Source organism: Ursus arctos, unplaced genomic scaffold, assembly GCF_023065955.2.
Source record: "Ursus arctos isolate Adak ecotype North America unplaced genomic scaffold, UrsArc2.0 scaffold_8, whole genome shotgun sequence".
NCBI classification, from domain to species: domain Eukaryota; kingdom Metazoa; phylum Chordata; class Mammalia; order Carnivora; family Ursidae; genus Ursus; species Ursus arctos.
The window spans coordinates 77,859,689-77,878,055 of record NW_026623100.1 but is presented as its reverse complement, the minus strand read 5'-3'; the positions used below and the strand labels follow the sequence as shown (position 1 = coordinate 77,878,055).

General features: G+C 40.6%; 1 protein-coding gene and 1 non-coding gene across 3 annotated transcripts in view; one reads left to right on the top strand and one right to left on the bottom strand.

Moving 5' to 3' along the window:
* Positions 1-13,198, bottom strand: part of NOL10 (nucleolar protein 10) — an 84,448-nt gene extending 71,250 nt beyond the window's left edge. Inside the window, exons 1-8 of one of the 2 annotated variants that reach the window (XM_026518826.4) lie at positions 12,997-13,198; positions 10,957-11,002; positions 8,654-8,752; positions 5,761-5,838; positions 4,293-4,330; positions 2,867-3,003; positions 2,088-2,153; positions 114-174 (exon numbers count right to left, since the gene is read on the bottom strand). In XM_026518826.4, the coding sequence (XP_026374611.2) occupies positions 114-174; positions 2,088-2,153; positions 2,867-3,003; positions 4,293-4,330; positions 5,761-5,838; positions 8,654-8,752; positions 10,957-11,002; positions 12,997-13,062 (591 nt within the window). In that variant the 5' untranslated portion in view covers positions 13,063-13,198. The remainder of the gene's footprint in view (positions 1-113; positions 175-2,087; positions 2,154-2,866; positions 3,004-4,292; positions 4,331-5,760; positions 5,839-8,653; positions 8,753-10,956; positions 11,003-12,996) is intronic. The other variant, XM_026518836.4, reaches the window with a different exon arrangement.
* LOC113247594 (U12 minor spliceosomal RNA) lies at positions 10,064-10,209 on the top strand. Its single transcript, XR_003313316.1, has one exon. It is a non-coding gene; the product is annotated as a U12 minor spliceosomal RNA (small nuclear RNA).
* Positions 13,199-18,367: the final 5,169 nt, after the last annotated feature.

The window sequence follows — 18,367 nt, the reverse complement described above, 5'->3', positions numbered from 1 at the left end:
TGCTCCTTTAGCACTCTGCTCTTAGGAACGAGCAGCTCTGTCTTTAAGTAAAACTCTACTCGTTATCAAATGCAAAACAAATAAGTTAAAAAATAAAGGCAACGTATGCTTACCTCTACCGTTCCTGTGGCAAACAGGCCATGTACAGAGTTTATGTCACACACATTATTCTCCCTGGGACAGTAAGGCAGTAAGGGAGAAAGTATTATTATCTATTTAGGCTGGGGGGGAAAGGGGGGGGGAGAAGATACTACATGGATTTTCTAAATAAGTAGTCAACCCAATCCTGTGCAGAAAGACGGGCAGGTGCTTCCTTACTCATCCACGTGTGAAAAACACCAGAAATGAAAGAATCCCCAGAATGACACTCAGTCTGCCAGGGGATGAGACAAGAAAGGAATTCCTTCTGAAATTCTATCCTACCACCTTGAGAATAAAGGTTTATTCTACTCTCTCAATAACATCTTCTCCCACGGCAGAAAGAACACAAGCTATTACTAAGCCAATCCTGAGGCCGGACGAGCTTGAGCTGGGCGTACTAATCGAAGCTTCACCTTCTTTTTCTGTAAAATGGATACTTCACCTCTTTCAGTTGTTGTGAGGATTAAATGAAAAAATGACAAAATGTTCAGCATGGCATCCAGAGCTTACAAGACACTCAACAAATAATGCTATTACAAACAGGAATGTAGGCGGCTAAAGAGCAGATAACTCTTTATTATTCAACAATACGTCGTGAAGTTACTCTAGGTTTTTTTTTTAAAGGTAGTAAGAACATTTCAACCTAATGTGGAAAAAAATACTGACGGTTTATCTGGTCTTTATCACTACATATTCTTCCAACCTTTAAAAACTCTTTCAAAGCAAGAAGGAAAATCCAACAAGCTCTTTATATATACACTTAGATGAGAAGTAACCTAGCTTCCACCCCTTACTAGCTGGGTGACTGTGGACTCACCCTCTCTGCACCTCAGCTGTCCTATCTGTAAAATGGAGATGATAATAGTAAAATTGTTGTAAGTTTAAAATGAATTAATATGTATGAAATACTGAAAAATATCTGGCACAGAATAAGCGCTTTCACTATTATTATTGTCATTATTACTCAGTATTATTATGCCAAATTTATTCCTAAAGGATTTCTCTCTGAATAAAACAAAAATGTAGACTAGAATGTGAGGAAAAAAAGGGGAAACTTGAAAAAAACCTTAAATGTCTGCCAGCAAAAAAACATAAAAAGTAAAATTTAAAAAGTGATACCTCCAAGTTAATACAAAATTTCTCCATGAGAGATAATATCATAGAACAAAGTCAGAAATGAAAATTTAAAGAACGCTGCAAAAGATAATAAACAACTTTTTAGTAGTCATAAAATTTTCGAGTATATTAAAAAAAATTAAAATTTTAAAGAGATCACCAGGTCTTTTAGTGAATTTTACGTTTAAGAAAAAACTTAACGGGGGCGCCTGGGTGGCACAGCGGTTAAGCGCCTGCCTTCGGCTCAGGGCGTGATCCCGGCATTATGGGATCGAGCCCCACATCAGGCTCCTCTTCTGGGAGCCTGCTCTTCCTCTCCCACTCCCCCTGCTTGTGTTCCCTCTCTCGCTGGCTGTCTCTATCTCTGTCAAATAAATAAATAAAATCTTTAAAAAAAAAAAAAAGAAAGAAAGAAAAAACTTAACGATACTCCTTTGAACTAAGTTGCCCCAAGCTCCATTTAAAAGAAAGGGGGGGGTAATCAGAAGGGGGCATGAAGCATGAGAGACTATGGACTCTGAGAAACAAACTGAGGGCTTCAGAGGGGAGGGGAGGTGGGGGAATGGGATAGACTGGTGATGGGTAGTAAGGAGGGCACGTATTGCATGGTGCACTGGGTGTTATACGCAACTAATGAATCATCGAACTTTACATCGGAAACTGGGGATGTACTGTATGGTGACTAACATAATATAATAAAAAACATTAAAAAAAAAAAAAGCTTAAAAAAATAAATAAATAAATGCAACCCGCCATCTGATAATTTGAGCTTCTGGCTCCACCTCCTGGCCAACAGAAATACAGCAGCGTTCCCACCACAGAACACTCACGCGGCATCCGTCTGCAGAGGATTCAAGTACCGGCCTTGTTCCAAGTTTAATCTATAAACTTCAGAGCTGCAAAGTAATGAGTAAAGTTAGCAATCTGGTAAACTGCCATGAACTTCGCTTCAAGTAAATATAAATTTTACAAATATACACATATATCTCTTGCTTCCAGGGCATGAATTCCCTTTGTAAAACTTACACCAAAATGTATTTTAAAAAATAATCACCTTACTTTGTGAGTTTGTTCATACATAAAAGCGATTTAAACCAAGGAAGTATTATGAAGTTATTAGATGGAATACTATTTACAAATAACATAGAGAATACAAGATCCAAAATGGGTCTGTATGTATATAGAAGAAAAGACGAGAAGGAAATACAACAAAATATCATTTTCCTCTGGGTGGCCTGACAATGGGTGGTTTTCTTAATACCTTTTAATATTTTTCCAACTCTCTAAAATGGATATGTATTGTTTTTATCATCATATAGAAGGCAGCTTTTAAAAATGAAAAGTTTAAAAATGTCATGGAATGGGGCTAAGAAACTGCCTTCACCACCGGTATGACCCTGGGAGGCACCCATGTCGCACTAGGTTCAGCGCACCACGCTAATAAAAGTCAAAAGTGTAATTCCTCAATGAGCAGCTACTCTGGAACTGTACCCTTTGAGCAACTGAAAGGCAGGGATCATGTCTTACTCCTCTTTTAATCCCTCTCCTCGATTTCAACAGAAGCTGTTTGAGGGGTGGAAAGGAGAAAACAAAGGCTCAGACCCAATACCTTGCGCCAACAAAGTACAAGTCACAGGAAGGATAGTGGTAGGAGAAATCTCTCCCGAACTTTGGTATTCTGGTTTTGTAGTAAAAACCCGATTGTGAGTGAAATTCGATGTATCTGTCATTATGTAAGAAAACAATCTGAAAATGAAACAAGAACATGAGTTGGCTGAGGTTTCTAGGAAAAGCGCTTACTTCATCACCACTAGAACTGACAGAGCAAGAACACCCTGATCTCTCCCAGCCTCTTTCTGTAAGTGCGCACGTGTGCACACACAACTCTCTATCACGATGAAGAATCAAACCTCTCCCCGCTTTCTTTTTTTTTTAATGTTTTTTTTATTATATTATGTTAGTCACCATACAGTACATCCCTGGTTTTTGATGTAAAGTTCGATGACTGCTTTCTTAATGCCTTCCTGAACCCGAGGTAGTTTTTCTTGCCTTGTAACAGAGACTTGAAACAAATACCCTTCATTTATCCGGCACCAGCACTTGACAAGGTGGAGCTCTGCTCAGCAACCACAAGTGATTTCCTATTTTACTTAAGAACACGTTCTAATAATCTCACGATTACCAATCAGGGTTTGATAAACGCTCTAATGTATTTCAAAAGTAGCTTGAAAATCTGCAGATGCTATTTAACAGCAAATTTATCAATACCTAGAGATAATACATTATAAAATTACATGTCCCCAAACACACGATTAATGACCACTATAGGCAAAAGAATAAACTGTATTCCATAGTTTCCAGAACTGAGACAATATATAAAGTCATGTTAGCTCAGAAAATTCCATTCTCCTTCAAGATGACATCACTAAAAATTTTTTATTTTCATTTTTTAAAATTTATTTTAAATTTTATTTTAAATTGAATAAGGTACTTCACTAACAATTTTATAACTACTGAAAATGACACGAGTTGAAGGATGGACTAATGGCACCAAAAAAAGAAAAGAAAAAATATATATATATTTAGCTGTGTTTTGAACAGTTTCAGAACCATTCCACCAACCACCTATTTGCAGAGTTAAGAAAATTAAACATACAATAATGCTATTTTACTTTTCACGTATGAAAGCAACACGGCAAGTAACACTTGTTTAAATGAAATAATTAAAAGTCACAAATCTACACTCTAACGTGGTCTAAAAAAGATGGCTGCTCCCAACTCCCGACAATACAGATAAGGTTTCATGCATGATACAGAAAACCGATTTTGATATTAGACTTGCCAAAGTCTATCACCGTTGTTTTAAAAGATACTCTATGTATCATATACATGTGTCAAACTAAAAATATATTAATAGAAAATGATGGTTTTTATTTTACTATGCAGCCATTTTTAATGTAACAATGGAACATCCTAAAAATACTTCTCATGACTTCTTGAGGACAGCCAGTACCAGCCAACACTATCAAGCATACCTTTGAATAGTCATCAGACAAAGTTGCAAAGGTGACAACTGAAAAACAGAAAATAGTAAGAAAAATTACAATTATCAATCCACGTTCATAAAAATGCAAACTTGATGCAAAGATTCTAACTCAACACAAAAATTATATGCAAATACCGGTTTTTTTCCCTTTTCTTGTCCTTTCGTTAAGACAAAAATAAAGTTGCCGTATTATATTGGCCCCAAAACACCAAGTGGAAAATTAAAAGCTTTTTAATTTCTCAACACAGATCAATCAGATTTTCTGCAGAACTAAAGCGAATTAAATAGATACTCTCACAAAACGTAATGACTTCTAAACTCTCCCAATTTCTCTGAGAAGCTCAAAATAAAAGACATTAAAAAACATTCAAAAATTCTTTTTTAATTATTTATTTAAAAAAGAGAATAGTAGCTTTTTACTCATTCACCATACATCTGCTAAACATAAATAAAAAGTGAAAACAGTTGTTATTAGCAGAGTTATTAGTGGAGTTTGTCTTGTTTTGAAAAAGGAAAGGGTAAAACCAGTTGGAGAAGACTTAGCCCATTAACTGCTTTTCTCTCAACCCCAAACACCAGGCACCTGACAGAAAGACCTCCACTCTCCCTGCCCTTCCCCCGGGACAGTGACTTCTCTGCCGAGAGGGCGGAGTCTATGAATGCCGGTGGGAGGCACATGTGACTATATGGACTCTATCGCATTAGAAGGGGAAGGGGAGATCTATAATCACGTGAGCCCTTTATTATTTTTTTTTTAAGATTTTATTTATTTATTCGACAGAGATAGAGACTGCCAGCGAGAGAGGGAACAAAAGCAGGGGGAGTGGGAGAGGAAGAAGCAGGCTCCCAGCGGAGGAGCCCAATGTGGGGCTCGATCCCAGAATGCCGGGATCACACCCTGAGCCAAAGGCAGATGCTTAACGACTGCATCACCCAGGCACCCCTCACATGAGCCCTTTAAAATCAGAGTTTTCTCCCACTGGTGGCAGAAGGGGAAGTGAGAGAATGGAAGCAGGAGAAGGACCCAATGAGTAGATGTGGCTTACAGATGGAGAAGACCAGGTGACAAGGAGTGCCGCCAGCCTCTGGAAGCGGAGAGTGGCCCCAGCCAGACAGCTGGTAGGAAACAGGAACCCCGGTCCCACAAACACAACAAACTGCATTCTGCCAACACCCAGAAAGCTTCGAAGCTGATTCTTGCCCAGAGCCCCCGAATAAGAGCCAGGTGGGCCTGGCTGACAGCTTGAGGTCAGCCCTGAGCACAGAACACAGCAGAGCCTGGATGAACTTCCCCTACAGAGCCGTCAGTTAATAAATGCCACGTTTTAAGCTGCCACATTCATGGTAATTTGTTACACAGCAAAGAAAACTTATACACAACCCATTCCCATTTTTAAAAAGCAGAAAAGTAGCCACATACAAAAAAGCTATTTTCATGAATTGCATCTCTTACTTACCCTCTGAATCTAAACACCTTTCGAACTTCAAGGATAACTGATAGGTGTCATAACATCGAACCCGAGGTTTATATGTTCCTATAAAAAAATTAATGTGAGGTAAAACCTAAAAGACATCCTTTTCATTGTCAATATCCGGCAGATTTATTAAGTATACTATTTGTTCAGAGGTAAACAGGATTCATTATAACCACATGAAAGAAAAAGAATTGAAAAGCAGCCCTCCCCAACATCCCAAGAAGAAAACCAGCAAAGGATACAAACAAGCGAGTCATAGAAAATGAAAAACTACTAAACTCCACAAATACTCTAGCAAAGTAGATGAAAACAATGAAATAGTTATTGTTCATCAGAATGGCAAAGATTAAACTACAGTTAATAACTGTGTAGATGAGGGTGTTAAAAAAAGAAGTATTCTCACACACTTGGTGATTAGTATAAATTGTTACAACTTCTTTGAAGGATAATATGGCAATATGTGTAAGATATATGACGTTTATACACCTTCAATCTGTACTGCAACTTATACAAATTTATCCCAGAGAAACCCACTCAGAAGCGTACCAAAGACATGAAGAGCGTTCACTGCAGCACTGTTCACAGATGGCCAAAAACTGAACGCAAGTAAAATGTCTACTGATACAAAAATGGTTAAATAAATGATGGCGAATCATCATATAGCTCATGAAGCGGACGAGGCAGACCTGTACTGACAGGGAAAGCCGCCGAAACACACCACCAAGTAAAAGGGAGAGTACAGAGAAGCGGGTGAGTGCTGCAGAGTGGTGCCTATGGCCCCATGTTTGTAAAACACTGATCACACAAGCACTCTGTAGAGAGAAAGTGCGAAAAACAAGCACAGTGATTGTCTATCTCTGTGAAGGGCAATTTTAGGGCCTTTCCCATTTTATCTTATGCATTTCTATAATGTCTGCATGTTTTATAAATGTATCATGTTTGCAATCAAGAAAAAAAAAAGGCTGATTTTTAAAACTAATGGATAATTTTTTTAAAAAAAGGAATGAGGTAGTCCCTGAGTCCCCAAGACCTCATTTAAAAATAGTATGATATACATATATTCATGTTTACTACATTATCAGATATATATTATATAACTCTTTATGTATATAAAACTATATAAGGGGCGTCTGGGTGGCTCAGTCAGCTGAGTGTTTGCCTTCGGCTCAGGTCATGATCCCAGGGTCCTGGGACTGAGCCCCATATTGGGCTCCCTGCTCAGCTGAGAGTCTGCTTCTCCTTCTCCCTCTGCCCCTCCCCCTGCTCATTTTCTCTCTCTCTCTCTCTCTGTCTCTCAAATGAATAAATTTTAAAAATCTTAAAAAAAAAACACCTATATACAGGGGCACCTTGGTGGCTCAGTCAGTTAAGTGTCTGCCTTCAGCTCAGGTGATGATCCCAAGGTCCTGGGATCGAGCCTTGTGTCAGGCTCCCTGCTCAGTGGGGAAACTGCTTCTCCCTCTCTCCCCTGCTGTGCTCTTTTCTCTCACTATCTCTCTCTCTCAAATAAATAAACAAAATCTTTTAAAAAAAAGCTATATATAGCATATACAGTTCTTACATATGAACCGGAGGCTAAAAAATGTGGATAGTGTTAGTACTGAGACAACCATTAACATAAAACAAAAGAGACTGGCATGTTGATGCATAAAAGTTCTGACAAATAAGAAAGTGTTTGGAAAAGGGATACAGATGGATAACGTTAAGCCAGCAAAATAAAAAAAAGTATATGGACAATATACAGGATATATGTACCAAAATCTCAGCCAAACCACACACTGGGTAAGGCTCTTCTAAATTATAACATGTTGAAAGTTCCCTATATGTTATGGCTTTTTGGAACCTATGAATACTTCTAATATAATATCTTAGTAACATAAAATATATTAGTCCATTATGCAGAAAATTATGTTAAAAGTGACCCTTCCTGGAACTCTCATTCATTGTGGGTAGGAGTGTAAAATGATCTGAACAGTTTGGAAAAAGTCTGGCAGCTTCCTATAAAACTAAATAGATACCTACCCTATGACCCAGAATGTCCTCAAAACAAGCCTGTATAAGATTGTTCATCATGCTTTAGCAGTAACAGCCCCAAAAATGAAAACACTGCAGGTGTCCATCAAATGGAGAATGGATAAAGTCTAGTATATTCTTATAAGAAAATACTACTTGGTAAAAACAAACAAATAAACAAACAAACAACAAAACTACTGGCGCACATAAAAACATGTATGAATCTTAAAGCCCTAAGAAAATAAGTCTCACATAAAAAGAAACCATAGTGTATGACTGCACTTACATAAAGTTCCAGAACAGGCTAAACCTGTCACCGGTATCAAAAACAAAAAAACAAAAAAACCCACAACAGAGCAATGGTTGCCTGTGCATGGGTGGGAGCAGGATTGACTGTGAGGGGCATGAAAGACGTTTCTGGGTAAAAGGAATGTTCTGGATCTTGACTGGGGTTTGGCTTACACCAGGTGTATGCATACAGGTGTATGCATCTGTCAAAACTCCTCAAAAGATCTGTGCATTTCACTGTATGTAAATTTACCTAAAAGAAAAACCACAAATAAAACTCAACTCTAGATAATGGTATACGTGCTGAGTTATTTATGGGAAAAGTACCTGAAATGCATCAAAAAACAGGATGGACTCAGGGATGGACAGAGATGGACAGATATGATCGAGCAAATACTACTGAGAATCTAGGTGGTGGGCAAAGGGATGTTCACTGTACAATTTTTTCAGTATTTCTGTATGTTTGAAACTTTTTATAGTAAAATGTTAAGGTAATAAAAAAAAAGTGACCTTTCCCATCCTAGCACTTCCTGCTATGAAATGTATGGAAATCATGAACCAAAAAGATGCTTACCAGTTGCTAAGATATACTGTCCATCTTTTGACACCTTAATAGTGGTGCAAACAGTAGGCATTTCAAAATCCTGAATAAGTTCAATTCTCCTGCGGACATCTACGAAGAGAGGAAACACATAATGGATTTAACTACCAAGTGCTTATTTTATTTCCTAAAAAGACAAAGCACACAGAGCAGTCACTGCGAACAGGTCAACAACGTCCCTGTGTTTCCAAGCCTTGGGAAAGTACACCCATACAGCCCAATCCATCACACGGGGAGGTTTTTTCTTAGCTCATACATTAGTTTTTTATTTTTATACGTTAGTACTTTATTTTTACTTTTTAAAAAGAAAAAAGTATCATCACTAATTGAAAAGAAAAATGTTCACAATGGTGTATCAAACATCCAGTTTCAAGACCTGGATAAAGAGGGAACAGAACAAACATCACACCACTATCGCTACTCAGTCACAACTAAGACAAAAATCTTAGCATTTTTTTTCTCCTAAATAACAAGCTTAAAATCGTCAAAATCTTAAGTTTATATAAGAAACTGCTACCAACCTGACTTTTGCCTCTGAGCCAAGAGGACCCAAGCTAGAGTAAGATTTAGAGCAATCTCTCTGGTTCAAAACTGGCTCTCACGGGGGCGCCTGGGTGGCACAGCGGTTAAGCATCTGCCTCCGGCTCAGGGCGTGATCCCGGTGTTATGGGATCGAGCCCCACGTCAGGCTCCTCCCCTATGAGCCTGCTTCTTCCTCTCCCACTCCCCCTGCTTGTGTTCCCTCTCTCGCTGGCTGTCTCTATCTCTGTCGAATAAATAAATAAAATCTTTTAAAAAAAACAACTGGCTCTCACAAAACCTAGTTGGCTTCTATAAGACTGTGGATTCTTGCTGGCTGCTATCATAACAATGGGCCTACCTCAAGGACGGTTCATGACTCTATGGCACATTACTGCCTTTATTAAATTAAACCCAAACATAAGATTCAAACAGAGTAGGAATGGCCTACTTGATATGGAAGACACTCGATAAAAGTTTTGAGATGGGCTGAGAGAAAGAGTTGATGAACAGTTTTTTCCTCTAATTAATCCAGATCTGTCTTCCTACACACTAGGACGCTGACGTGGATGGGAGGCATCAGAAGAAATCCTCATCCGGGAACATTACTAAGGCAGCAGTTCTTGTTTTCCTTTGATTCAAAGTTTTCTCATCTAACTTCAGTATTATCTAGACAAAGCCTTCTCTTCCAAGATGCTTCTCTTGGGGTATTTCTCTCACACCCAGAAGAAACCTCTTCAACATCTTAGTCTTTGATTTTTAGAGATGAATTTAAACAACATATATGGAAAGAAAAATCATCTTTCACATATGACGAGTTGTGATGGAGAAACTGAGTGAAAATTTGTTTAAAAAAACCGATCGATGCCTTAAAGTTGTAAGGAAAGTAACAATTCGGTGTGACACCCGAAACCTCACTGTTAGCGTGAGATGAATTTTTAAGTGGGTAAAGGTTGCCCCTAAGGTGACTGGCCTACGTTGCAGGATGCCTGGGAGTCACCATCTGCCTGTACCCTTAAAAAAAAAAAAAAAAAAAAAAAAAAAGAACTGTTCTTACATTTTTCCCAGCCACCATAAATTAAAAAATTAACATCTTCTGCAATGACCTTTTAGTAAAAAGATTTTGATACAACGGAGAACAAAGCAATTACGGCACTGTTAAGACAGACTTCCTCCTCGGGTCTCCTGCACTCTATACAGCAACCCCCTAGCCATACCTAAGCCATTTCTCAAGGTTACTGGTGCAGCTGAGAACCTGGACAGGTAAGGTAACATGTCTCCTCTGGACAAAGAGCAGGCTTGCTTGCAGCCTGCTATAAAAGCAGCGGACTTCCCAAGCTCAGTGTTCGTCAGCTGCAACACAAGCCCCCCTGTGCGCCAGCCGCCTTGGGGGCTCTGCTGAGCGCCCCTGGGGGACTCAGGGCAAGGGGAACTGACAGCAATATGCTGACACTCATACCACTGAGTAAGGGAGTCCTCATCTCCGACCCAGGAGTTGCGTCTTTCACTATTACCCATGAAATAGTACCAGGCTAACTTATTAGTTTCTAAGTAGGTAGAATTAAACCCCATATTCACCAGGAACATACCAACCACAACAAAAAGTTTCTTAGGAAGGAAAAAGGCAAAAAGTATATTTTCCACTGTATTAATTGCACTGTATTTTTGTAAACCTCCACTTAAATATAATAACAAACGAGTGAAAGCACTGTAATATGGATCACAAATTAGGCCAAGTGGGAAAAAATAATACTCACCAACATCTTTCTTCTGTAGTGCTCTCTTCTTCCTGTCAGAAAGCCACTTAAAGAAAATAAAGAGACTTTATTTCAAATCATATTTACTTTGTTTTTCTGCTTACAAAAATGCTCATATTAAAAAATCAAAACCTTACAGGAATATATTAACATAGGAAGTGAAAATAGTCTATAATCCCAACCCTGTTAACATGTCCTCTGGATTTTTTTCTGGTATATATTTATACATTAGACAGTAAGTTTTAGAACTGCTATGTTTTACACAAAAGAAAACGAATTCATCCGGAAGGCAATAAGCCTCAAATATTATGGGTTACAATTAATATATGGAATAACTTTATTTATTCAAGTGAAATATTAATAAGTAAAACATTAAAAGGAGAAAGTTTCTAAAACATTTTTTTTTTACAAAGAACAAAACTAGATCATTAACTAACCAAATAGCTGATACTTGATAATGAAGAAATGTCACTCTTAAGTCCTATTCATTGACAGCAGACTTTATTCTGAAATTAATAAAGCTCAGTGTGGTAGGCAGGGTAATTCAAAGCCCAAGTCTCTCACGTGGCCTATCTACCTCATCCCCACTCATCCTCTCCCCAGCTACAGTCATCTGCACGCAGCAGCGCAGATTAAAGCCCAAAAATGGCTCCCAGAAGCACTAAGGATAATACCCTAACCTCCCACCTGAGCCTTCAGGGCCCATCTTTCCAGCCTTACCTGCCCCCAGTCTGTCCTGTCAGCATACCACAGTCACACCCGTGCCTCTTCTGTTTCTCCAGCATGCCAAGTGCACTCCTACCTGGAAACACTTACACTTTCTCTTCTCTCAGCACTGAAAACTCTTCCCCCATCTTCACATGACCGGCTCCTTTCCATTATCCAAGCTTCTGCTCCTAACACCTCTTTTAGAGAGGCCTTCCCTGAAGGCTTTATCCAAACCACTTTCTCTGACCACTTTAGTCCCAACACTCTCTTCTAGTTACACATCATTCAAAGCACTTATCATTATCTGAAGTTGTCTTCTCGTTTGTTCACTCAGCCTTTTTCCCAACAGGGAAACTTATCTGACACGTTCACCATACATCCCAATCTCAGAGCAGGGCTCCCAGAATGCAGTTACTTCTTAACAAATGTGTAGAATGAACAAAATGAGAAAGATCATGCTGTGTGAAGAATAACTGCAAGATAAGGAATTATCTAGCCTGAATTCTGAAAAGGATGAATCTAATCACTGATTCCAAATCTTTCAGGGGCAGACACAGTGAAGAGCTACATTTATTCTGATTTCTAAGGGCAAGAGTCAAACCAACACCAGGATGCTATAAAACGAAAGTTTTAAAACCAATATCTACCCAGTAATCTAAAAATGGAAATGAGCTCCTGCTTGAAGTTTCCTCTCACTGGAAGTGCTTGGACAGAGGCTTGACAAAGACTTATAAGAAATAAAAAACCCAATCAAGGGTGAGCTTGGATAAGTCACCCTTCCCATCACTGGATCTGTTGCCTATTTTAAATATGAGAAGGCTGTAAAGGAATCACTATTTTCCCAGCCCCTTCCAACGCTGAGGTCCTAAGTTAAGGTCAGCAAGGTTCAGAAATACTGCCCTCTACACCATAAATTCTGCAGATGCATTTTCTTGCTCACTCATGTGTCTCTAGAACTTGGCATACAATAGGCATCCAACAAACAGCTGATGAATGGGGGAGAAATGTCTGTAACCAATCTGTCCACGCTTTCCTCCTCTGTGTGGCAGAAGCTGTGACCACCCCGAGAAGCCCAAAGGGACGCGTCCTCTGTTCTAAAGAACTTGACAAAAGTTCCAGAGAAGCTCATCGATCCTGATAACCCTCGGCCCCGCTTCCGGCGCGAGGACAGCAGTGTCCTCGTCTACCAGCACCGACCAGCTCCCCCTGGGCACCGTCACTCGCCTCTCGGCCTCCCGAGCCAGGGGCCGGCCAGGGCGAGGCTGACACAGAGGCCAGGGCCGAGGAGAGGGGCGGCTGCCTTGTCAGGAGGGGGACCCCGAAGTGCCTCACCTCGGGCAGCGACTTGCCGCAGCTGAGACTGTAAATCTTCACCTCGTTTAGGCTGGACACCTGCATGGCCGGGCAGAGCAGCTGCGACCCGCGTTCCTCCCCGGGCCCCTCTCCCCGCGCCGCACGCGAGCATCAGAATCTTAAGCGTGTCCCGGGTGCGACTGGGCGGCGTGCGGCGTTAGCGCCGGCTGATGACGCATTCCCCGCGCCGGAAGAGCGCCAGTTGCCGGAAGAGGGAAGTGGAGAGGAAGGGGCTTTGGCGAGGCGACGCCGCGACGGGGGTGTTCCGGAGCCGCTCTCTTTCCCCTCCACATCCGAATGTTAGGAAGCCACTAGGGTTGCTGTCCTGGCCGAGGTGTCACGGTCCCCAGTGAGGCAGGCGGTGCTGGCCTGGGGGCTGGATCAAGGGAATCAGAGTGGATTTGTATTCTTTTCTCTCCGGTGTTTCAGCAACGATACATCACAAATATATGCTCTTTAAAGCTAGTGTATTAAAAATGTTACTTTCGTCGGATTTGTTTGCCGTTCATCCACTAAGGAGGGAAAGGAAAAAAGCATACTAAGGAAAGTGGTAACGGAAGTGGAGATCAAGGACGAAGTGCTTTTGAAACTGACGTATTTTGAGACGGGTGTGTGACAGTAACGACAGACGCCGCCCCTCACTACATCGTTTTCAGAAAGTTCGCAGACTCTCTTGATTGTCCAGTTACATAGAAAACAGCCTTTACTGTTGCCTAAAGGTGCGGATTGTAGGATTTTCGGCATAAATGGAAAGTTAAGTACGTTAACAGCAGTCAAACGCGTCCCTTTGAAATGGTAACGTCCCTTACATGTAACTGAGGTGGGTCATTTTGAGCATAGGCGGCATTAGTCTTTGGCAAAGTGAGGACTTCTGGGCTTAACAATTTTCCTTTTGTTGTAACTGTCCTCAAAGTTCTGGTCCAGAGTCTTACCTTGTGCTTGACCGTTTCTTTGAGGAAGTATGCAGGACTGTCATCCTCCTTGGGGAGGCAGTGTGCCACAGTGGGAAGATCATGGGCTGCATAGCAATAGTAAAATAGGCCTTTTAAGCAAGTCATAAAAATAGAAAACATTTATTTTCCAAAAATATGCAGGATGATTTCCAAGAAATCTTAAATACTTTTATACAAATAATACTACTTTTATTATTTCCACAAATGTATTGTAAAAGCCCACTGACTGTAAAACACAATAGTATCTGTCACTTATTAAATGCTATGTGCCAGAAGATATGTAGATCTAATTTTTTAAAAGATTTTATTTATTTATTTATTTATTTGAGAGAGCGAGAGAGAGAGAGAGAGCACCAGCAGGGGGAGTGGCAGAGGGACAAGCTGACTCTGGGCTGAGTGGGGAGCCTGAGGCAGGGCTCCATCCCAGAACCCTGACATCATGAACTGAGCGGAACCCCATCAGCCCTATCCTACTAATTTTGATAATTAAGGGCCCTAGGCCATTTCACTTTACTTTATTCAATCCTATTTCCCACCCGCCCCTAAATTTGCCTTCTCATTCGTTAGCATTGGTTTCATTATTCTGGGTTTTTTTTAAGATTTTATTTATTTATGTGACAGAGAGACAGCCAGCGAGAAAGGGAACACAGCAGGGGAGTGGGAGAGGAAGAAGCAGGCTGCCAGCGGAGGAGCCCGATGTGGGACTCGATCCTGGATCGCCGGGATCACGCGCTGAGCCGAAGGCAGACGCTCAACGACTGCGCTACCCAGGCGCCACTCGTTATTCTGGTTTTGAATCTTTACTCGTGCTAATCTGGATTCTGGAATGTCCTCCCTTTCTCCTTATGTCCAAATTCCACCAGCTCCACAAAATTCACCTTTTGAATATCTTGCTTTCACTGTACTGTATAAGGACCTTTATGGCAATTATATATTTCTGGTAGATTTTTGTTAGCAACAGACATCGTAATTTAACATACTGTACAATGACAATAATAATGAACTTAGATGTAATGCTGTCCTGGAAGCCTAGGCTTGGAGGTTTCCTTCAGGCGTTCTGGTTTCCTTAAGTCCCCACGACCTCTCAAGGCTAACTCAAATGTCATTTTTCAAGAGCCCACAAAGCATCTTCCTTTATTAAACTCGGAACGGTCTCCTTGTGAACATGTCCTTCACTCTTTTATCTTCTTCCTCCCTCATTTTTATTACTATAGGAAAGTGTTAATATAGTTGAAAGTATAATAGTGTATTAAACTCATTATGTATCATCCAGCTTCAACAGGTCACATGTGATGCCTCATGCTTCCATTATACCCTCACCACTCTCTCATCCTTAGGTTATTTTGAATGATTTTGAAGTAAATCTGTGGCAATTATCTTTGTGGGTTGTAATGTACTTGTCAGACCACCCCTCCATCTAGACTCAGTGGCAACATTGGGCCTTTTTAAAAAATATTTATTTGATTATTCTTTTGTTTACAAACCCTCGTGTTGAGGGCTGAGCCCTGGGCCTTAATTCATCTCTGGGTTCCCTGGGCCAACCGAGTGCCTAGTATGTAGCACACTTTCAGTAAGTACTTCTTCATAAAAATGAATCAATTAATTTATCACTGCTCATCCTGACCCAAAGTCCTAATTCTTTGATCCATACATCATAGCCTTTGGTAATACTAAGAACAGCATATCCCTATGCCAGGTGATTATTGTTTCAAACACGCCCATTTCTACATCTTCTGTCTCCAACAAGAAATGTCAGAGCTTCAAGTCAGGAACCACACACGAGGGAACACCGTGTTTTCTGTGAAATAAAACAAGGTGTTCTTGGTTCCTCAGTGCCAAGACAGGTCCCTCCTATGGCCTGAGGGTTTGACCTACTGCTCTCTAGGGTTGCTTTCCACTGAGGACAAAACCACAAAGCAGGGCGCCTGGGTGGCTCAGTGGGTTAAGCATCTGCCTTCAGCTCAGGTCATGATCCCAGGATCCTGGGATCGAGCCCCACATGAGGCTCCCTGCTCAGCGGGGAGTCTGCTTCTCCTTCTCCTGCCCCCCCCCCCCCCGCTTGTGCTCGCTCTCGCTCCCTCTCTCTCCCTCTGTCAAATAAATAAAAATCTTTAAAAAAAAAAAAAAAAGAACTGCAAAGCACAGTGTGGTTTCTCCAGTGTTTCTAGCATCGTGTATAATACAAACAGTTCTGAGGTTACAATGAACTTTGAATGTAGTGCTTATTAGTTGCCTATGCTTGGAGAACAGACTCTAGAGCCAGATTGCCCAGGACCAAATCCTGATTCCACCACTGGCTACCCAGAGAAAGCCTGGATATAGTGAGTTAACCTAATCTCTCCCTGCCTCTGTTTCCTCATTTGAAAAATGAGGATAATATGAGTGCCTACATCAGAGGGCTGTTGTAAAGATAAAATGAGCATATGCCATAAATCATTCAGTCCAGGACACCTATTTCTAACATCCCCGAAATGAGGGTGTGTCTTGTGTGTCATGCGTGTTTTGTTGACAGTTTTTTCCTTGAGTGGTACTTGAGGTAATGGTGCATCTTATAGTTAATGGGCATTTATTTATTAATTAATTTATTTATAAATAGGTTCCATTCCCAACGTGGAGCTCGAACTCACAACCCTGAGATCAAGAGTCACATGCTCTACCGACTGAGCCAGCCAGGCGCCCCCTTGGGCTTTTAGATTCAATAAAATAGAGATGGAGCACTGGAACAGCGCCTGACCTGGTGAGCACTGTGCATTAGTTGCTATTATTTAGTCCTGGGAACCAAAATATTTAAAACTGTTTAAGAAAAAAAGAGCCAAATTTAGGCTCCAAATACTTTAAATGGTCTGTTATGAGTTGCCATTTCAGAAGCTTGCAAGTACTATCCAAGATTCCCCTTCCAATTCTCTCCCACCACGATTGATCTCCAAACCCTTCTGATTCTACTTCTCAGACGTCAGATTCATTCTTCTCTGTTCCCACCGCTGCAGGAGTTCAAACCTTCATCCTCTCACCTGACCCATTGTAATCCTTTTCTCCGGTCTCTGTTTCCTGCAGGGGACAAAATCATCTCTAAGGGGAAAATCTGATCACATCACACTCCAACTGAAAACTCTTGAGTTCTCCCCAAACCTGAAAGAACACATCTGTCCACTTTTGCTGGCCTCTCTGGCCTTGCAGTTACAGTATCTGATGCTGTCCCTCCTTGCTCCTCTCCCACCCCGACCTTCGCCCCTAGACTCTCCAAGCTGAATTACTTACAGCTTGAAAAATACAAGACCCTCTCTTATGTCTTCATGCCTCCACACCTGCTTTTCTGACTCCTTTCATCTCCCTCTCTCCGCAAACCCTGGTCACTCCCATCCATCCTTCTTCATCTCCCGGAGGCCTTAAAATATCTAAGTGCTCATCAAACACTGTATATAATCTCACTACAGTTTTCTTAAACTGGGGTTTACAACTGTATTCTCAAAAAAAAAAAAACTCTTTAGCGTTTTTTTTTAAATTTCAATAATAGTCTTTTTAACAATTGGTATAGGCAACTCTGATTATCTGGTTGTCCATCTTCTGAAAGCAGTTCAGTGTCAAGGCCGAGTTTGCATTTCATTTACAGTTCACTGATGCCACGTGTCACTACTTTCATTGTCTTGGCTCAGTGATTAGAAGGAGAGGAGGATGGTATGAAGTAATGCGATAGGGACAAGTTTAAGTCAAGTGAAAGTCCAGCGATGTCATGGCCCGCTGTGTGAAAGAAGGTTTTACAGCTCATCAAATAGAGAACAGCGATGGGAAGAATCAAATCCGCTTGATCAGGTAGGGGCAGGGAATGCAAAAGAATTCATGCGGTGCTACAGATTCCTTTAGCGAAGTGGCAAATGGTTTTCATTAAACAGTATTAATCATATTAAATTAATTTGAATTACATTAATTTGAACTTATACTGTTTTGCTTGAAAATAACATATAGATTTACTTCAGGGTATAGTAACACAAGAGCTAAAACCACAATAAACTTAGAGTTGGGTTTATATTTATACATCTTCAAGTCAAACATTAAAAAAAAAAAAGTAAGTCCCAGCTGCAGTGCGGTGTCCTGTGTTGGATCCTGGAACAGCAGGAGGACATTAATGGAAGAATTAGGAAAATCTGAATAAAATCTGTAGTTTAGTTAAGAGTATTGCAGTGTTAACTTCTTAGTTTTGATGAATATACCATGGTTGTGGAAGATGGTCAGAGTGGAGGGAGCACTGGCTGTGATGTATTTACAACTTTTCTGTACGTCTAAAATTATTTCAGAATAAAGTGGGTTTTAAAAATAAGTTAAGCCAGTACTGAGAGTGAGATTTCTTTTTCCCTTACTTGAATGATCATTACTTAAGGTTGAAGAATTTGTAATTTTTT